Source organism: Metarhizium brunneum, chromosome 1 (genome assembly GCF_013426205.1).
Source record: "Metarhizium brunneum chromosome 1, complete sequence".
In the NCBI taxonomy this organism is placed as follows: Eukaryota; Fungi; Ascomycota; class Sordariomycetes; order Hypocreales; family Clavicipitaceae; genus Metarhizium; species Metarhizium brunneum.
In genome coordinates this window covers 2,834,107-2,854,133 of record NC_089422.1, presented here as the reverse complement: position 1 = coordinate 2,854,133, position 20,027 = coordinate 2,834,107, and the positions used below count along the sequence as shown (strand labels likewise).

General features: G+C 51.8%; 7 protein-coding genes across 7 annotated transcripts; 2 read left to right on the top strand and 5 right to left on the bottom strand.

Annotated features, from left to right (window-relative positions):
* Window positions 1–1,317: 1,317 nt before the first annotated feature.
* On the bottom strand, window positions 1,318–2,403 carry G6M90_00g008690 (uncharacterized protein; the record flags this gene model as incomplete). The annotated part of the gene is made up of 1 exon (XM_014694155.1): window positions 1,318–2,403. The coding sequence occupies one exon, from the start codon at window positions 2,401–2,403 to the stop codon at window positions 1,318–1,320; it is 1,086 nt and encodes a 361-aa protein (XP_014549641.1).
* Window positions 2,404–3,435: 1,032 nt separating this feature from the next.
* G6M90_00g008680 (uncharacterized protein) lies at window positions 3,436–4,342 on the top strand (the record flags this gene model as incomplete). The annotated part of the gene is made up of 3 exons (XM_014694156.1): window positions 3,436–3,776; window positions 3,897–4,203; window positions 4,253–4,342. The coding sequence occupies 3 exons, from the start codon at window positions 3,436–3,438 to the stop codon at window positions 4,340–4,342; spliced, it is 738 nt and encodes a 245-aa protein (XP_014549642.1).
* A 274-nt stretch (window positions 4,343–4,616) lies between these two features.
* mug190_0 (Meiotically up-regulated 190 protein) lies at window positions 4,617–8,380 on the bottom strand (the record flags this gene model as incomplete). Its single annotated transcript, XM_014694157.1, has 3 exons — window positions 4,617–7,443; window positions 7,510–8,024; window positions 8,090–8,380. 3 exons carry the CDS (start codon window positions 8,378–8,380, stop codon window positions 4,617–4,619), a joined length of 3,633 nt encoding a protein of 1,210 aa, XP_014549643.1.
* Window positions 8,381–9,582: 1,202 nt separating this feature from the next.
* Window positions 9,583–11,571, bottom strand: FLU1 (Major facilitator superfamily multidrug transporter FLU1; the record flags this gene model as incomplete). The annotated part of the gene is made up of 2 exons (XM_014694158.1): window positions 9,583–10,048; window positions 10,148–11,571. The coding sequence occupies 2 exons, from the start codon at window positions 11,569–11,571 to the stop codon at window positions 9,583–9,585; spliced, it is 1,890 nt and encodes a 629-aa protein (XP_014549644.1).
* Window positions 11,572–12,944: 1,373 nt separating this feature from the next.
* itr1 (Myo-inositol transporter 1) lies at window positions 12,945–14,639 on the bottom strand (the record flags this gene model as incomplete). Its single annotated transcript, XM_066129654.1, has 3 exons — window positions 12,945–13,547; window positions 13,617–14,404; window positions 14,468–14,639. The coding sequence occupies 3 exons, from the start codon at window positions 14,637–14,639 to the stop codon at window positions 12,945–12,947; spliced, it is 1,563 nt and encodes a 520-aa protein (XP_065985863.1).
* A 636-nt stretch (window positions 14,640–15,275) lies between these two features.
* On the top strand, window positions 15,276–15,452 carry G6M90_00g008640 (uncharacterized protein; the record flags this gene model as incomplete). The annotated part of the gene is made up of 1 exon (XM_066129653.1): window positions 15,276–15,452. The coding sequence occupies one exon, from the start codon at window positions 15,276–15,278 to the stop codon at window positions 15,450–15,452; it is 177 nt and encodes a 58-aa protein (XP_065986124.1).
* A 579-nt stretch (window positions 15,453–16,031) lies between these two features.
* Uchl3 (Ubiquitin carboxyl-terminal hydrolase isozyme L3) lies at window positions 16,032–16,790 on the bottom strand (the record flags this gene model as incomplete). The annotated part of the gene is made up of 1 exon (XM_014694160.1): window positions 16,032–16,790. One exon carries the CDS (start codon window positions 16,788–16,790, stop codon window positions 16,032–16,034), a length of 759 nt encoding a protein of 252 aa, XP_014549646.1.
* Between the last annotated feature and the right edge of the window lie 3,237 nt (window positions 16,791–20,027).

The window sequence follows — 20,027 nt, the reverse complement described above, 5'->3', positions numbered from 1 at the left end:
TATTTGGTATTGGTGTTGGTGTTGGTGTTGGACCGGACAAGGCGTCTGGTTGGTTTGTCGTCATGCGAATCTTTCCATTTCGTCTTACTCCGCGCCGAGCTGAGAGAGAGCACTGCCTACCTAACAGTCCATGTGTTGCGGATGATTGCGTCGGCTTGTCTTGTCCCTCGTTCCACCGATCGGACCGCTTTTTTCCCCACGTCTGCATTTGCAATCAATCAATCAATCTGCCATTTGCCAATTGCGGTTACCACTTTCGAGCTTCCAAACGGAGGGAAGCTTCCCCGGCTTGACCGGCTAAAATGTCCATTCCGGCTCTGTGCTGTCGGGATGCGACTGAACTGAATTTGCCTGTCCACCTCACTCGAGCCCCATCTTGGCCATACTCGGTCGTTGGGGCTGCCTTTCCCATGTCTTGAAGCCTCAGGGATGTTCAGAGCGTAGTGTCTCTGGCTGTGAGTGCTTGGTGATATTTAATAAAACCTGCGTGGTTCTTAGCAATGAGTCCCAACGGAAACATATCCGCTGAACCAAGCCCTCCACCTTTGAGCAGCGCTAGACTTCCTAGTCCTGGACCTGCCTGCTTGGGACTCCGCTACACAAGTTCGTTGCAGTGCCACAGGCTCGCAAGCCTTGTCAGATGCCATGGTAGCCTGGCCAGCCCAGTATGTTGATGACACTTCAAGTTTGACTATCCAGGCAGTGACTGCCTCAGCGGATGTCATCGAGCCTCGGATTACCTATGGTGACCCATTTGTCATCAGCATTGAACTCATATGAACACGCTGCTGAGACAGCATATGACGCAATGCATTAGAACCATATATACTCTGAACTCCTCGGCTTCCCTAGCTCTTTGACTGGGATAGGAAACAAGACAGCCGCGGTTCTCTATGGAATAGAGCTTCTCTATAGCACCATTCAGGCTTTGTTGTTACCCTGACACAACGGCTGCGCCGGATCATCCCCTATCCTGGCCTATGACACGCATTAGAAAACGCGCCATATACAATATATCATATGTGGCAGGTTGCGGCCATAAGCTTCTGCTCACTTTGGCAAAGCCACAATGGTGGCTTTGGGGTCTGTAGCAACCTCTGGGTTGTAACAGTACCAAGTCAAGTCAACATCTTGGGCATCGTCAGCCTCGAGCGAGCCACAAGAGTCCTTCTCTCCTCTTCTTGTCGGGAATCACAAGTGCCGGCGTCTTGTACACCATATTGCACCTGGATGCCGATTTTGTCGGCCCATCACGAGATGTGGTGCGCTAACGAAGTGTGCTTTGAATGTGTAGTTTCCTTAATTTGCCTCCTAGTGTCAGTCCGTTTCCCCAGATGATTCAGAAGACTCATCCGGTAGATTCTGGTCTCGTTGGATCAACAATTCCTTAAGTTTTCGGCGATTTTCCCTCCACGTTGCAAAGTCCTCTATCTGTTGGTTCTTGACAGATGGCGTCACTTGTTGCCCATCTGAGCCCATTAGGAAATCTGGAAGTTCGTCTTGTGCATCGTCGGGCAGCACGGCACGCATTCCACTGCTGTTACTCGGCCCATCGCCTACATGCCATCGAAACGGAGTCAGGTGAGCATCCTCCAGATGAGACCGCCACTGTCGAGCATCTGCGCAGGCGTCCAATCCGCAATGCGCCCATTTACATGGCCACTTGCCGTTTTGCTGATGGACAATGTGAAGATGCCTCCGCAAGGTATCAAAATTGTGCAACTCGGCTTTGCATCCATCCCACTCGCATAGAAAGTTGACGAAGTGCGGGTTCGCTTTATGATAAAGATCCTTTGGGGGTGGTGAACGGGGTCTCGGCGGCCGTCCAGGTCTGCGCCCAAAGCCTGGCTGTGGTGCTTTGGTGCGAGATTGCCGAGGAGAGCGGACTGTTTTCCATGTTGGGGGAGTATTTCCGCGCATGGCGGCGTATGACATGCCACGTTTCCATCCCTTTGGTCGCCCGCGACTGTACGAACTTGGTGTTGAAGTTGACGACGGCGGAGGCGTCGCGCTAGACTGGGCAGTGTCTTGCCCAGGAGATTGGGACAGGAGACCTACATTTTTCTTGACTCGTTTGGGGAGTTCCAGCTGGTTGGGTAAAGGGGCTTCGTTTTCAGGCTCCTGTTTGGGGCCAGGGTATGCTTTGCTTGGTGAGGGTGACACGGGAAGCAGGACGGCGATCCTCGGACCAAGAGATGGTGAATGGCCAGTACTGGCTGCGTCCTGTTCATTCTGTGCAGCGACACGCGTGGCTTCACGACTCCAATAGTGCTCTATGGTTGCTTGGCGCGAAGGAAGACTGTTGGATGAGTTGCTGACACCGAATCTCTCGCCATATTTCGTCCAAATAGGTGGTTTCTTCGGTTGAAGCGACACGTGAAGTGCCGAGTTTCTGTCGTCCATTACACTAGGTGCAAGCCTGCGAGTAGAAAGAGGCTTATCGTAGGTGAGGCGAGTCTCACTCCAGCTGAGTAGAAAATTTATCGGCTCATTATACCGCAAAAGCTGTAGACTCTAGAGGCCAGGAGTTGATGCAGATGCAACAATGTAGAGTTGGATGGCAGCGTGTGATAGCCAAGTTGGAGTCGCATAGATTGTCATATGTAGACCAGACTTTGGTGGCACCTTCCGCGCGCAGGGGCCAATAGGGTATTTTTGGCACCCGGCGCCAGCTTCCTTCGTCCTAAGGACTAGGGTTAGAACTTAGCGCCTAGTTTTAAGATGCGGCACAAGAGGCCGAGATATTTCATTTTCATTTCTTTTGCTGCTAATTTAGTCCTTCCTCAATCGAGGATGGCAGCTCCTTTCGCAGAGGCGCAAGGTCGTCAGAGTCACACTAACCAAATCACACAGGCTTTTCGCTCCCCAGCAGCCGCAAGACCGGCGGGCTGTAAGAGGACGGAGGAGAATGTCAATGAAATGGACCATTTTGAGTATTTCAATGTCCCTGCGGTTGAAAAGCCACTCATTGTCCTCGAGGCTCAAGTGCATGCCAAAACGAAAGCTCTTCATTTCTCGACAACCCCTCGAAAGCTGCACACTGACTGACTGTGTGACTGAGCATGCTCACTTTCGACCCTAACCCTCAGTCACCCAAACGAGAATATTTCCAAGACGAAAAAAAACGTCCATTTTCCAACAATGTCTACCGCATCTCATCATTCATTTATCAATGGCCTAATGCCCAATCTCCATATATTTGGAATCAACGCGCAGGTCACAGCCAGTCGTCGACCCTCCAACTCCTCATCTCTGCTTTCTAATCAACTATGGCGTCAGTCCCAACTCGGTTGAGCAATACACCCGGGGAATCAACCGGTATATAACTAGTTCTCAAGCCCGAGCACCATGCTCAACACCAGAGACCACCGCAGACACTATTCCTGAGCTGCAACTATTTTCTTTCCCTTTTACCCAAAACGCCTCGGATCAAAAATGTCCAAGTTCTACGCCATCGTCGCCGGCGCAGGCTCCGGCACTGGAGCCTCAGTCGCCCTCCGCTTCGCCAAAACATATCCCGTTGTCCTCCTCGCCCGCAAATCGGCCAACTATGAGCCGATTGTGCAGGAGATTCGCGCTGCGGGCGGCTCGGCATATGGCTACACGGCGGACGCCTCGGACCCTGCTTCCGTGGACGGTGCATTTGCCCAGATTGAGAAGGACCTCCAGGGGCACAAGTTGGCGGCGGCCGTGTATAACGCGAATGCCGGGTTCGCGTATAAGCCGTTTTTGGAGCTGAAGGTTGAAGATTTGGATACTAGCTTGGGGACCGCCGCGTAAGTCGAGGAGCTGTTGATGCTGTTCTAGATGGCCTGCGAGGTTCTGGCCGGCCATGGCGTTTGTTGTAGTAGACTCGAGGAATCCTTTTCTGGGCAATCTACTAACACCGCTGCCAGGAACGGCTTGTTCTACTTTGCCCAAAAGACGCTCCCCCAACTCCTTGATGCTGTTTCCTCGTCTCCTCACCCTCCCAGTCTTCTTGTGACCGGGGCCACGGCCTCCATCCGAGGCTCCGCCAAATTCACCACCTTCGCGGCGGGAAAGTTCGCCCAGAGGGCCATCACGCAGTCCCTCGCCCGGGAATTCGGGCCCCAGGGCGTGCATGTCGCCCTGGCCATTATCGACGGCGTTATCGATACCCCCTGGGGCAAGGAACGTACGGCCAACAATGGTGTGGCGGATGGGAAGATTGCTGCCGAGGCTGTAAGTGAACCGTGGCTCTGGGACAACGGGTGATGTTGACTTCTTTTAGATTGCTGAAAGTTACTGGCATTTGCACACCCAGCCAAGGTCTGCGTTTACTCACGAATTAGATATCAGGCCATATGTAGAGAAGTTCTAATTATGGGCCGCTGAATATCGACGGAGAAGCGGCATCTGTCTGTACGAATTGACATGGGACTGCAGACGGCTCCATAATGGATTCACGTCACGTCGCATTTGTTTATTTCTGTTCTCCAATAGTACCATCTTGTTTACCATGCAGTCTCGTATTCGAATTTTGGTAAAAAATAGTACTACTACACAAAACCATCGCAGACGTACACAGGCCTAACAAGGCGTGTAACCGTGAGAAATCATAAATCATCAGAGTACATTGCCCACTCCATTTTCACTCAGACTTCGGTTTCCACATCCGGTTCACGACCATCAAGTGCCCCGAGCTTAGTGACTTTTCTCAAGGCAAACTTGGCCTCGTCTTTGGCAAACTGGACGTTGCGCATCGGACGCCACTGCATCAAGCCTCTGTGCTTGCGATGCAAATCCCTGCTATGGCCCTTGTAATCCTTGTAAGCCTTGTACGGATTCTTGCCGCTACCCGTCTGGGAGGCGCCGCTACCACTCGTGATATCCGTGTCCATGGACTGACGGGCAGCATCACTGCCCTCAGACGGGTGAGACGGCTCTGATGCCGCGTCGTGGATACCAAGGTTGGGGTTATCGTCGTCGTCGTCGTCGCCGTCATCATTGTTATCGTCATAATCACCATCCTCATCAAAGTCATCGTACTCTTCACCGTCTCCTCGATCCTCGGCTCGTCGAGCCATAAGCTGCTTGGGGTCTTGTCCGAACGCTCCGCTCCAGTCGGTGCCGTCCTTAGCCATCCACCTCTCCTTCTCCTTGTCGTCGGCCTGCGCGAGGACATCACGGCCCTGGGTTAGCGACTGGTCGTGCAGCTTTTGCACAAGCGGGGGCACCTCGGCGCGGACTTCCTGTTGTCTGACGCCCTCCGCGTAACAGGCCTCCCAGCTTTCGATTGTCTCCCTGGAGTCGTTGTCGCTGACGAACCGGACGTGGTCAGAGTCTGTGCCCGCGGAGAAGCGGCCCCTGAACTTGACTCTGCCGACTTGTTCAATGTACGTATCTGGAATCTCCCTGTAGTTCTCCTGGGTGATGTAGTTCTGCGAGAGGCGGACGCTGTTGTCACACTTGAAAATCGGCACATCAAAGTCCCTTTCTTCGCCATCCACAAGCTCCAGTAGCCACAAGGCGGCGTAGGCATCTGCGTGTCGGCTCCCCGCTGGATAAAATTCAATGAAAATTGGCGATCTGTATCGATGGCGAACCGGGAGACGCATGATCTTGCCATCCTGACCGCCAGAAATATCAATCTTGAGGCCGTCGGCGTCTCTTGTGGAAAACTGTCGCTTAACACTTGCGGAGGATCCTCCGGTTCTCAGCCTGAGCTTGACCTTGGAAACGGGAGCGTATCCAGTTGTTGTGATCGCTCCGGACAGGAACTCAAAAGTTCCAATATCCCAACCAAGCTGAGGGGGTGGAAGCCTAAGTTCAACAGAGCGGAAGAGGATAGAAATTCGGATACGGCCGAACCCAATGCCTCCGTCGAGGGGGTACCATCGGGTCGATTCACTACTCGTCTGCAAGATGTCTGACAGCTTTAGCGGCACGACGCCAATCAAGGGGTCGTGCTGACGATTACGAGAATCTCGCACCGAAACAGTGACGACGCTAGACCTCCAGTCCCGGATAAACTTCTCTGTACCAGCGTTGAAGATGGGCTGAGATGAAACCACCTTTACACGTGTCTTGTATACCAAATCATCATTGACAAGAATAGTGCAATACGAACTGGGGAGTTTTCGGCTTTGCTCTTCCTTTACCTCGCCCGCCTCGGGTCGAGCAGGCTCGTACTCCTTGCCTTTGCGCTTCCCATCCGACCCCTTGATATTAGCAAGCTCGAGACCGACGATTTGATGGACGACGACGCTAAGGATACCCGAAGGCCAGAGAGGATCAGGAGGAGTATGCACAACGGCATCCTCTTGTTCGTTGGTGATGGTACCCTTTTCCTCCTGAAATTCGGCCTTGTCGACGAGTTCCTTGGGCAGCTTCAAGTCCTTTCCGTGGGTACGAAGAGCCTTGCGGAACTGCGTCTTGCCGAAGAAGCCAACTTCCCAGTGAAGTTCACCCGGCATAGTGCTGTCGGCCTTGACTCCACGAAGCTTTGAAATCTGGGGGAACATCTTTCCCGGATGCTGGATGAGCTTTTGAATGCTGAGTTCTACCTTGCCAACAACATCATCAGCTGAAGATCGGTCGCTGTCCCAGAGCTCCATTGATAGCTGTTCATCTGCCTTGATGAGGTCACTGGTCACCAGAAGGCCGCATGTTTCCTCAAAGACAGGATTGAGGTCATCTTGGATGACGCGGGTGCAAAACTGAGGTTTCCCAAACTTGCTCCAGCTGACGGTGATGTACGGGTCAGAACCGCCGCCTTTACTGCCTCTCTGGTCTTGTTTGCTGAGCCCAGTGGCTTTATGAATTCGGACGAACATGACTCCCAGCGCTTGGGTCTCTTTCTTAATGTCATCGCCTTGCAACATTTTGCTCATGTCAAGCGTCATACTCTTTGGCGCCACATACATGGATGCTGCAGCACCGATGGCCCAGTTCACAAAATTGGAGATCAAGGGGAGGTTCAAGATGTTGACGCCCTTTTCAATCATGGGCGTACAGCCAGCCTGGACGTGAGGGACCCCCATCAGCGTGAAGGAAACAGTCTTCAAGAATGGCGGGTCGGGAGTTAACTGGCATCGGATGCGAGCAGTGGCAACGAGACCAACGAGTTCGACCCAAATGGGAAGGGGAACGCCAAACAGACCCTTGATGCCGAGGTAGAAGACGAGCTGCATGCCCATGTTTTTGGCCTTTGATGCAACATCCTCGCCCGAAGGCCTGGCGTGGTATGCAATGGACACTTCCATGTTGTAAAATTCCCCAGCGTGCTCAACGGCAGCGAGTTCGTCTTTGTCCATTTTCTTCTCGTTTTCCTTGTGGATTTCGTCCTTGATATCCTTTACATGGCTATCTGGCAAAGCTCGCATGTTGAGAATCCGGATTGGATTGCTGCCTTGGGAGATATCGGCGACTCGCACATTTTCCACGATGCCGGGGACAGAGGCTTGCATGACGTCCTCCAACCTATTAGTCGTCTGTTAGCAACGCAGAGAACGGTACATCCAAAGGGGGCCATCATCTTGTACGAACGTGTCAGCAACAGAGGCAAACATCTCGGGGTTAATCAACCCCCACATGAGCCCAATCATGGTATTCATCCATTCCACAGATTCTGGGATGAGGTTGACAGTCGCAGTCTCGCCTCGTTCTTGCTCGCTAGACCACTCAAGATCCCGCCCTTGGCGAATGAGATCCTTTATCCACAGGAACACGCCCGAGGCAATGCAAAAGCCCAGGGGAACAAGGCCCAGCAGCCGTCCGCCGAAGAGCTTGCCGACAACGATGACAGAGACGAAGATGCCAGCGCACAGCACGTTGCCTTTCCTTTCCAACGTGGCAAACATGGGCTCGTAGCTGACGGAGGGTGTCTTGTAGAATAGAACGGATGTTTTCTCGCTCCTTATCGGCACGTCGGAAGTGGAACCTTCTTGAACAGGATCCGGGGGGGCCGTGACATCCTGCGCATACCGGTACTCCTCGCCGGACTGCTTTGAGGACGTAGCAATGGTGGCCTCCTTGCCCAAATTCTCATTGGGGATGGACAACTAATTCAATCCCAAGTCAGAGACGGTTGCCGCCAGAAGCAATTTCTCAAGTGCGTTGCGCTTACCTGGGGGTTTTCGACGGCTTCTTTGAAGTCCGTCTTCGCGTCCTGAATTTGAACATCTTTGCCTGTGACGGGGTCTCGCACGGTTCGCAAGTCTTTCCTTAGTGGTTTCTCAGAGCCCGTATGGTCTTCAACTTCTTTGTGCAGCCTGTTTGCCTTTAGCTGGGAGTCTATGGCGGCATCTCTCTCCTTCTTTTCTGCATCAAGCTGGTCCATGAATTGCTGGATATTAGGGACGCGATTGCTCGCGCTGTAATGTTGGCCCGAAGGCATGACGTGATCGTCGACATTCATGATTATTTCAGCTGCTTCTGATTTCCCGCCTTACACGATCCAATGCCTGATGGTGAGTTGTAGTCGGCAATACGCGACGTGCGTAATCCTTGCGTCTCGTTATAGAGTTGTGCTGAGGCTCCGTGTAAGTCGTCTTAGTAGTAGGCTAAGCACCAGACGCACCAGACGTATGTGCCGGTGTTTCTGTATTTGACGCCGTTTCAGCAGAAGAAGGAATAAATGCACATCTTTTTTCCAGGCGCCAGCCTTGGCCGATTAATACGTCTTGTTTGTGGACGCACCGTCACGATGGCTATGACCCGTCATCAAGTTATCTATGACGTATTTGGCCGGGGGCAGTTACGGAGGTGGCAATCGATCTGCACCTGCCGCCGCACAAGCGAATAAGCTCCTGTGGGGCTACGCAAACAAGCTCACATCCAGAGATTGAGGGATGGAGAGATGGGCAGATGGCAGATGGGATCTCAATTGTCTGCCATGTTTAGCTTGATAAAACAAGTCCTGCAGAATTGCCAAGCCTTTCCCCCACAAAATCTAAGCCTTCAGCTGTAAATATCCTGGAAAAGCTGAGGTGCATACCTAAGTGGCGTCGACGACTATGAAATGCCGGATGAAGCGCTCCGTACTCTGCCACTACTTATCCGAGGCTGATGGCATACAAACATAATAACGGCTACGCAAAACCGGGGGGATTTGACCACTACTCCCTGACATTGCGTTTCACTCTTTCAAATGCGACCGCAGATGAGCCTGTCCGAATCGACATCGCCAATTGTCCAGGCGTGTCCCAAAAGCCAGCAGGTACGCGTTTGTAAGGCTCGGAAATGTGGTATTTGACACTTTACTTTCCAAGTAGTAGTCTATTAAATAGCAAGCGTGATCAGCAGCAAAAGCCATAAGGCCCTGCAGCCGCCACTGGTATAATGCGATCATGCAGCTAGATAGGTATACATGTAGCCGTTCTTTGTGAACAAGTGATTTTTCGGCGCTATGCCTGCCGCTCGCATGGCGGAAGCCTGCGATGCAGTTATTTTTTAACATCGGCCTTTCCAACATGGCCCCCCCCAAAAAGACTCGAAATCCCTCTAATATTCAAACAAGATTAAATTTCCCAGGCATTGACCATAACGCCATGCACACCTGGGGAATCGATATAGCAAATGAAACCCCCTCCCGCACACGGTTTGGCATCATGAGCTTGATTAAGCATTCTGCAAGACTCCATTTTCGCTCTCCTTCCTAGGTGCGCTGGCCAATGCGGCATGATTCTCGCCTTCCTTTTCTGTTGACGAGTCGCCCGGCTCGTCTTCGCTGTTCTTCATGGCCGGCGCCGCAAAAGTAGGCGCGTACGCACTCTTGGCGCGAATCCTGCTGCCGTACTTGTAGAAAATAAAGGGCATAGGGGCCAACACCACGGCCACACAACCAAGCAGCGTGGCCGCCCACTGAATGCCCATTCCTTGAAACATCTGGCGGGCAAAAAGTGGAAAACCGGCACCTGCGAGAGATCGCAAGAACGTGTTGCCGGCAATGGCGGAGGCAGCGAACATGAGGTATGCGTCAACAAGGTAATTGAGGGCTTGGAGGAAGATGGACATGAGGCCGAAGCCGGTGAAGATGCCGCTGAGGGCGGGGACAATCCAGTGGACGCTGCTGGAGAATCCAGTCCTACACCCACGATTGTTAGCTTTGATTTGATTTTTTGTGCTGTCGGGAAAGGGGAAAGGGGAAAGGGGAGAGGGGAGAGGGGCGAGAGCTGTTGCTTACCATCCGAACCAGAAGATGCCAATGGTAAAGGAAATGCCTCCGGCCATCATGCTTGGCAATCGCCACTCGGGCACAGGAATGCCATTGTTCCCCGCCAATTTGCGATTATACCAGGGCTGCTGCATGATAACAACGGCACCAGCCAGGAGCTGTCCGGTAATCATACCAAAAAAGGTGAGACCGCTCTGTCCAGAATTGAAGCCGTGAACGCCGACAAAGACGAGCGGATAGGCGGTAAGGAAGAGATACAGGATGCCATAAATAAAACTCATGTAGATGGAGAGGGCGAGAATGATGGGTTCGGTAAAGAGGAGACGCATGGGACGAGACAAGTTCTTCTGAATGAGCTCCTTGAAGTCGACTTCGATTTCTTCCTGCTTGGCGTGGATGCCCCAATTCTTGGTGCGTCGTCGCAAATCGGCAGCCTTGTCGATCAAGATGACGGGCGGGTACGTCTCTTCTAGGAAGAACAGGTCGAGGATGAAGGCGACAAACCCCATGATGGAAGCGAGATACTCCGTCCATCGCCAGCCAAGGTGCGACGACACGATGAAGCCGCCGATGAAGGGGGCCAGGAGGGGCCCTGTAAAGGTGGCCATGGAGAAGATGGTGACGGCAATACCTCGCGTCCTGTTGTCAAACATGTCTGAGAAGACGGCGGCGACGACGGCGAGCGGACAAGCGCCGAACAAGCCCGAGAAGAATCGACAAATGAGAATGGTTTGGATGTCCTTGCCCGTGGCGCAAGCAATCGAGAAGAGCGAGAATCCAAACATGGACACCACAATGGGGAGTCGTCGGCCGCGCAGCTCAGACATGGGAGCCCACAGGGTAGGACCAAAGGCGAAACCAAGCACATAAAATGTCGTTCCCAACAGGCCGACCTCGGATCCGACGTTATACTCTGCAGCCACGGAAGTTGTGGCTGCAGAGAAGATGGATGATGTAAAGGCGGATGTGAGCGTCGTGTAGCTCAGCATGGCTGCGGTCAAGACCTTTTTCCGCATGGGCCAGTTCTGCGAATGCAACGGATCGGTAGGCCCGTCAAACTCGACGACGTACTCTTCTCGCTCTGGCAACGGCGGCGGATACGACTTTCCCGCGCCGAATGCTGGCAGCGGTTTCTTCGAGGCCCTGCTCACGGTGCGACTACGCAGACCTCCTCCCACGGTAATATTATGCTGACTGCGCGCGGTGGCAATCCGGCTTAGTTCTGTGGGGTGACGCTCGAGGTCATTCTGCGTCGAGACGCGGCTCATGTTCCGTCGGAAGGCACTATCGCCGTCGTTGGACTCCGAGGATGTAGAGGCTGATGAGGCGGACAGGACGCGCTCGATTTCATCGCTAGCCCGTCGCCGATAACGCCCTGGCGAGGCGTCGGCTTCTGCGTCGGCGAGCTCTCGGTCCACTATGTCCATCGGCATGGTGGCCTTGTGGTGGTTTTTATTATTTTTTTTCTTTCTAAAAAGCTGTTGCGGGTATGGATGGGAATGTTGTTACGTTGGTGGCTGAATTGATGTCGCTGGATCTTTGGCGTCAAGATTCACAGTCCCGAGGTTCCCGATGAACTGGTTCAGGAGAAGCGCCGGTAGAAACAATGGATTAAAAAAATATTAAAAAAATGAAAGGGAGGGGGAGTGTTGAAGGAAAAGAAAAAGATGGCGTCGCCCAGGGGAAGAGATGGCAGGTGAAATGAAGCTAAGCTTTTCGCTATTCCTGATGGCTCAATGATGAGAGCGTCGTAGTTCGCTAGTCGCTGGTGGGGCAACCAGTCAATTCGGGATCGGATCGGAAATGGTTCAATGTTATTACCTAGGTCGTTATTAGTATTGGGGGAATCAAATAAACTTGGCTGGTACGGGCCAGGGACGGGTGCCCCAAATATTTAAGAACACGAATTGGACGGATAGCAAGTCACCACAATGCACAATGCTTACAGAGCACCGAGAAGCACCATGCCAATGCCCGTTGAAGAGAGCGAATGTCCGGTGCTGCCCCGTCCTGCCCGCAGCAAGCCACCGAAAAACACTGGAAAAATGGGCCGTGGACATAACGGCCGTAAACCAGTCCAACAGCGGGGGCCTCGCGCGGAAATTTGCGCCAATCACCTCCGCAACCGGGGCTGCGTTCGGCATTTTGACGCCGATGCAAATTCGCCCAGCCATGAGCGTCGCTGAATAAGCCACAGTGCGGCATAGTGCGCATGACAAACAGTAGGGAAATTCCGTCGTTTCTTCTCCCGCACTCGCCGGCCCATCTGCATAACGACGTAATTCTTATAAAGCATCGGCCATCGGCTTTATCTGATCTGCCGTGGCCCATGTTCGTGGAGCCATGCAATAATACTTGAGCGTTAAAACCGGCCGGGTTCTCTTGAGACTCCAGATGTCTGCACATGCTGACATGGGATTAATAGGCCTGTGCCAATTGGTGATGAACTGGTGGTCACAGGTGGTTCAATTTAAAGTTGCTCGGCTGGTGCAAAGACGACAAAAACCCGACGCTCTCCTTGATTTGCACTCATTTTTTACAACAACCTGCAAGTGCCTTTCCTCCCTTTCTGCGATACTATAACCCTACAACTCCAGCACCACTTCTGGCACTACAGACCGCGGGATACCCGAGTCACAATGCGACGCTACATGGCCTGCTTCTATTGATCAATGATAAGCCTGCATTACAGTCATATATGGCTTCTACTCTATCTTACAAGGTCGCAGAATATCCGGCCGGCTGCCTACCCCATGTACCCGACGGCTACCCCTGTGCAGGCTCAGAATATTCAACATCCAATGTATCAAACCCCCCATCCTCGCTCTAACAATGCAGTCGCTTCTTCAAGGCTCAGGCCCGCTGTCTCTGGATATATCCGCCAAACCAATGCGTATCCAATCCCACATACGAGTGCATACAAAACAAACGTCCACGAAGGGCTGAGAGCATCCATCAGTGGTAGAAAAGTCAGCCCAATAATAAAGTTGGCGCTCCAGTTCGTCGCAGTTGCGATGCCACTTCCCAGTGATCTGACCGACAAAGGGAACAGCTCACTCTGCATCCAGGGCACATTTCCCAATCCGATTCCATATGAGGCTACATAGAGCATGATACTGATCAGTATCACGTATGCTGCCCATTGACTGCCAGATTCTGATTGGGGCTGAGTTTGAGAATTTGTGACGCCAGACGGAAGAAAAGAGAACCCAACGGCCGTGCATACTAAGCCCAAAATCATAAACGGTATGGAATACAGCAAGACTCGCCGTCTTCCTATTCGATCAACGAGTCCCAGTGCCACCAATGTGAACACAAAGTTGGTGACTGCGACAGTCAGTGATGTTAATGTTGGACTACTGAAGCCAACAGCAGTAAAGATGGTGGCTGAAAAGTACATGAGAGAATTCTGCGTCATCTGTCAGTAATGTTTTCCGAAAAAAAATTCAAGTGCCGTTCTGCATTTTCGTGTACGTACAAATCCACACAGCTGCTGCAGGCCTTGCAGCAAACATGCAATTGCCAAGGCTCGTTGGTTCTTCCCTTCACCAAATAGATCCCGCCAGGCTCCAAGCCACTTCCATCTTGTAGACTGCTGGTCTCGACGTCGTCCAAGATTCTCTTCCTCGCGAATTTCTATTTCAATCTCCTTGATTATCGCGCTTGCGTCTTCCACAGTCCCTGCTCCGCCATTGACTCGCTGAATGATGGTCTTGGCTTGTGCTGGCTTGCCGGCCTTGACAAGCCAACGAGGTGTCTCTGGCATGAAGACGACAATGGCAGCTTGAAATCCAGCGGGCAAAGCACCAAGTCCAACCATCCACCGCCAACCCGTCTCCTTGGAGCCATATGCTGAGAATGCCCACCCGACAACATAAGCAACCATTTGTCCCAGTGTGATGAACAAGACTGTTGCTGTGACAAGCCTCCCTCGATGCGACGCCGGAGCCAGCTCTGCGATATATAACGGCACCACGAAGCTTGCCGCTCCAACACCTGCTCCTATGATGCAGCGTCCGGCAATCATGACAGGCACAGTGGAGCATATCGCCTGGAGAACGGCTCCAAGGATGAACAGAATATCGGCATATAGTACAATTCGTTTGCGGCCAAGGCGGTCGGCAAGCACGGAAGAAAAGGGTGAGATGAGGAGAGCAAAGAGCGACGTTGAGGATGTAATGATAGACTTGTCCATAGATGTGAGGTCGCGGTTAGACAAGGAGGTTCCGATTGACACTAGCGTAGCAGATATAACACCTGTATCGTCTAGAATACGCGGTTAGAATAGAGTCAAGTTGCATCTCACGTATTCTTGCGGATTTGGCTTACATCCAAAAAGAAGCCCACTGATTCCTGCTGCAATGGTCAGTGCCACGACAAAGACACCAGGATTCGCATCCACGTCTTTGGTGAGGCGTCCCTCGTGGACGTTGTCCTCTTCGGCCTCCACATCGTCCCCTTCGCGGTTGTCCGCCATTAATGGTGCCTGAGAGCTGTCCATTCTGGCGTAGAGAGTACTGAAGCCATACGATAGTCTCCACAGGAGTCAGTCGAATACCTTGACAGGGCAGAGCGGGAGACTCCGCGGAAGGAGCAATGGGCGTCAAAGCATGCAGTAATTAGCAGTTGAGGTTTGATGTCTGACCCGGTGACATGCGACCTGTTTGCACATGTGGTATGGTACCCACCAGGGCCGCCACTACACTTGGGGAGGGAAGGGGAGGCGCTACACGTTAGACAGGCGTGGGTTGCGATTGCCCCACCAAAAAGTGCCGAGGAAGGAGCAATCTGCCTGCTTCGTGTGATTATGTGCCGAGCATGTCAGTGAAGAAGATATCCAGATAATCCTTTTCTAAAGATATATTGTCTTTGAGTGCTGTTTTTAGAACACTTATTTGCTTCTTATCTCACAGGCTTTATTTTTGGGGATTTTTTTTTTTTTGAAATATTCTCCTACCTTTCGTGTTTGTCGGGACACAAAAAAGCCATTATATCTTTAGCTAGTACTTCTGGCTGTCGTCACACGCCTGCCTTTTACAATACCTTGTCAGCTAGCTCATTTACAACATGTCTCGGTACATTGACCTACGACTCTGCGACCGTAAAGATTCGGAAGCCGAATTTAAATTTAGAAGATATGGTGAATGGCTACATGCTCCCAATTTACGCTGCCGAAATTGTCGACGAGTTTATTCGAGCCGACCTGGAAAAATGTTTCGAAGTGTGCAAAAAGATTCAAGACCCAACACCACAGCAACTTGAGAATGGGACGATTCGACGGCCGAATCCAGACACTCTAATGAGCCTCATATAGATGAGTGTGAAATTGATCTCAATGCAGGTGCCATCGAATCATGCAGCCCAGGACCGGGCTGTGAAGTTTATACAAGAATTATGGAAATCGCCTCCATAGAGGGTTCCTCTCATGGTTGGATATTCTAGAGAGATAGAGTTTGGCTGTTTGTGGAATGATGATACATTTGGAAGATTCAAGAGATGGATGTGGGAGGTTAGCAGAGGTGAGTCCGTCATTCCCAGAATACACGGCTGGCCGAGAGGAACGCAATTCTCCATCGGCCTATGGAGAAGTTGGAAGTACAAATTGGAAACCTCTCTCAGAAGTGGTGAAGCCACGGCTGACGGACCCGAATGAGCGATTTCTGCGCTCAAACACATGCAGATACTGGAGAAACAAGGGTTAGCAACAGAAACGGTCCCAGTGTGCGAGGTGCTAACAATGAACCATGATGTATTGACTGAAAAACCGTCAGTTGGGTTAATCATGACATAGGTGGGCATAGAATTTCAACTCTAAACTTTGAATGACATGTGGCAATGTTCAGAGAACCTCAAAAAGGTAGTTATAACTTTGGCCACAGCGTCCCAATGCGCTTTACTGTTTCTTGGCCAAAGCTACAATACTAAAGTTGACGTTTCCCTCGCCAAACTTCATAAACCTCCTCACGCCCTGCTCCAAGGCCCTCTCACTCAACATGTCATCGTCACTTGCTAGGGCTCCGCGGTCAATCGGTCCATCCGCGGTGCCCTCCAACTCCCAGAGATGACTATCCTTGCCTTTCACAAAGGCAATAAAGTGGTGTCCAGCGTGAACCTCCGCTGGCGGCGCTTCAGAGCTGCCAAGCCTCGCCGCCCGCATGTGCGCCTCCTCTAGTTCCTGATTGTCATAAAAGCCCTTTGCTCGCTCCTGGGGCTTCAGCGGCAACCCCGTCTCAATCACCTTGTCCAACACGGAGTCCTTGCTCACAAACTGCCTCGCCTCCCCGTTCGCTACCGAGTGAACCAAGGCGTATAGCCCGCAGGCGTTGCTGATTGTCTGCAGGAACCAAACCACGGGCTCGTCTGGGCCGCTCTTGTCATACGTGAGGCCGCCGTTGGTGACGGACTTGGGCAGCCCGTCTTCTTGGCGGACAGCCGTTTGCATGTCGCTGGGCGCTATGAATATGAGGGAGTACACTGGGCGCGGGATGTGAGAAAGGAGATACAGCTCATCGAGGCTATAGACATCATAGAAGCCAAGGTCGGGGGAGACGCCGAGATCATGGACGAGGCTGGTGAAGACTTCGGGGTTGTTTTCGAGGGGGATAAATGATTTGCGGCCGGTGGGGGAAATCCAGACTCCTTCGGCCGGCATGGTAGGCTGCGTGTGCTGGTTTGCTGGTGACGTGGTTTGCCGGTGCTGCTTGTGTGTTGATGTGTGATGTGCGATGTGTTCAAGTGATGCCATGTAATGATGTAAGTGAGGCGGGGTTTGAAGCGCAACGCCAAGTGGCAGGACTCGCAGGAGGAGTAGAGCGCATGCTCACTGCTGCCTGGTATTAGTCCTGCGCCTTCCTCGTCGCCATCCAGATGGCCCCAGTTCTTCAGCAACGCATGTGATTTTATTTTCTTTACTTCCTTCTCGGACTCTCCATCTTTTATTTTGGTCTCTTGAGCTAAATGCCCCTGCTAACACGCAATTCATTGGTTCCAAGTAATGATATTGTCACGCGGGACTGGAAATCTATTAATTAATTAATGTACAGGCTTGGCATATACTTATTGATACTGAAATTTATCTTCAAATACAAGGCTCTCTCTTGGCTGCGGCATCTATGGCTCTACCTATTCCTTATTTTAAAATCCTGGGATAGTAGCCTAAATACCCTACGAGCGAACACGGTTACCAAATGAGAACATGACCAGATACCACACGACAGCAGGCACTTTAGCTTGTGAAGTGTCTGTGTTGATGCAAGTCCTTGATGTCGCTATAAAAAAAGAGACCAGATGTTTAGGTTACCTACTAGGCAGGTAAGTTCCTCCAAGTCTCTCTCCAAGTCTCTCCCGGACGTCGTCTAGTCTCTTTTAGCCAGCATGTTGCGCATATTCTTACATGTTGCGCATAGTAAACCTCTAACACGATGTGGCTCTGGATTGAACTGAAGAGCAGACAGGTCCCTATATGAATTTATCTAGTCACGAAATTGACGTCTTTCTTGGAGCTGAATATCGGAAATGGCAACTTTCAACTGATCAGAAAGGACAGGCTCTAGTTGACTGGCTAGCTTTTCATGTTGAGGCTAATAGACTCCCGTGACCTGCTCGTTGACAAACTCACTGATTTAGGTAGGCAAAAGTAAAAGTTGGATACTGAATACTCTATAAGGTGGATGTGCCTGTACTAGGCTACTGGGTCGGTGCTGGGGAAAATGTGCGGTTTTCTTTCGAGAAAGCCAAACGGCGGCCTATCTGTCATGATCTGTCCCCATTTTACCGTATTCCAATAAGATTCTTGGTTCTGCCGGAAGTGTTTCACTACCTTTTGGAGGCGCTGGTTGTCGACGTAGGGCGTCATCGCAGGGCATACATGGCTGGGAGGCGCGACCAGATATCCTGATGGGGGAAAAGAAACTCCTTCCTTATCTATTACTCCAAGTATTATGGTATTGTGGGACATTGCGTGCTGGTTATATGACCACGTCTTTCGGCGAAGCTAAGAGATTCGGCCAAAGTTCAGCATAATCTCGCAGAAGCATTGGCTTTGAACCGTGACATGTTGCCCTTAGCACCTAGCACCCGCTGGTCCCGAAACAATCTCAAGATATGAAGTCGAATTCCTCGCGTGCCCCTTACATTAGAAGCAGCAACAGTTGGCTAGGCTAGGCATGTTAGGGTCAAGTTGGTACTATCGAGCTTTGGGGTCCCCACAAGCATGTTTCTGGAGTTGCAACATGAAACACGGCATCATGCTCAAATCGAAACATCCAACTGGCTAGTTACTTTCAGCTTCACCTGCGGTCGAACGTGGTGAATTTTATCATTCAACTGACACACCAAAGTCTGGATGGGAGGGATGAGACGAAGAGGGGAAGATTGGAAGCACCTAGGTAGTCTAGGAATCAGCATCATGGACGCTGGTACGTACGTACAAACCTAGCTTGATATTATATGTATGTCGTGGTGGGATGCTCAGTGGCCACCGTAAACGGGTGGGTTATTTTGGGATCAATGCCACCACCATCTTTGCTCGGCATTGGCCTGGGCCCCGAGCCTGAAGCATCTGTGTGTCCTGAGATTGTGACACCACCTGCAGATGCTTGGTTGATTTCAGCAGCGAACCGGTTCGGACTGCTTCGGCCAGAGTATGTGAAAGCGTGTGCCGCGCGACCTGGTCAGTGGTCGGCTCTGGAAAATATGCAACAAAGGCGTTGCTCGTATTAATAAGAAGGGCAGTGCCACGGACCATGGGGAGAGTTGCCAAGAGCTTGCGCGTACATTTGATGATCCTAATAACGTTGATACACCGGGACAGAGCAGAGGTCACAGCCCTGATTCGAAGCGAGATCTTGTACAACATTGTCCGTGTGAAGGGCTGCCATTCTCAGGTAGGGCTAGCTGGTGCTCGGTCAGCCACCGGAATCGGCCGCATCGATCCTGCACGCACCTTGCTTCGCCTTCGCAATTGCCCAATTTTTGCTCTTTGCTTCGCACGGCACACTTCACTCTCTCTACTCTTGTACGGAGTAGCATCTCGTCGACTGGACGATTGGCCGTCCTGCATGAGCGGTCATGGGGCGCCTGCGAGTGTCGACATGGCAGATGGGTCCATGTCTGGTCGATTCAATGCTCCCTTGTTTTACGAGTTGGCACATTACGTCTGGCTGCTGCAAGGGCTCCTCCAGGTGTCCGTTCGTTGGTGGGAGGCGGTCGGCTCAGGATAAGTGCTTGGGTACTAAGTACTCTGCTGCCAGGCTTGCAGGGAAGGTACTTGACTTCAGTCTGGTCCTTCAGCATGGTGGCTGCATGTGGGTTCTAAAATTGTACAGCGCAGCGCGGTTTAGTACTGCGTCTGGTCAATACCAGATAAAGGATTTGTGGTGCTCTAGGTACTTAAGTACTAAGTACTTGCTTCAGACTATGTTCCTGAGTACTTGATGGGAATCTTTACCCCCGTGGGCAGGTGCCAGTTGACCTCCAGCTCTTATTAGCATCGCTCAAGTCGGGGCACTGCGGGTATCGAGTACTTGCGCGCACACAGTCTGGTAGCACCGTTGACCTTTGGACACCTGGACTTGCCCCGATCTGGACCTCCAACTGTCACGTCCTCCTGAACTGATCTCCGGATCCTACGCCGCATCTCGTTCGGTTTCCATCATCGCATCCTCTCCTCTCTGTGTTATCGCCACAACTGGCACAGCCTGTGCACGCTTTTTATTCTTGCTCCAACTCTGTCCCTTCCTTGCTCGGCCATGAGGGTTTTTTGCTCTGTAAGACGTCTTGCATTTACCGTCTAATCTGGAGTCTTTGCTGCCCAATCCAACGGTGGCGGTTTGTCCGTCAGTCAACCTGTCAACTCGGTCCACGTCCATGTGTCGTTGCACACGTTCGT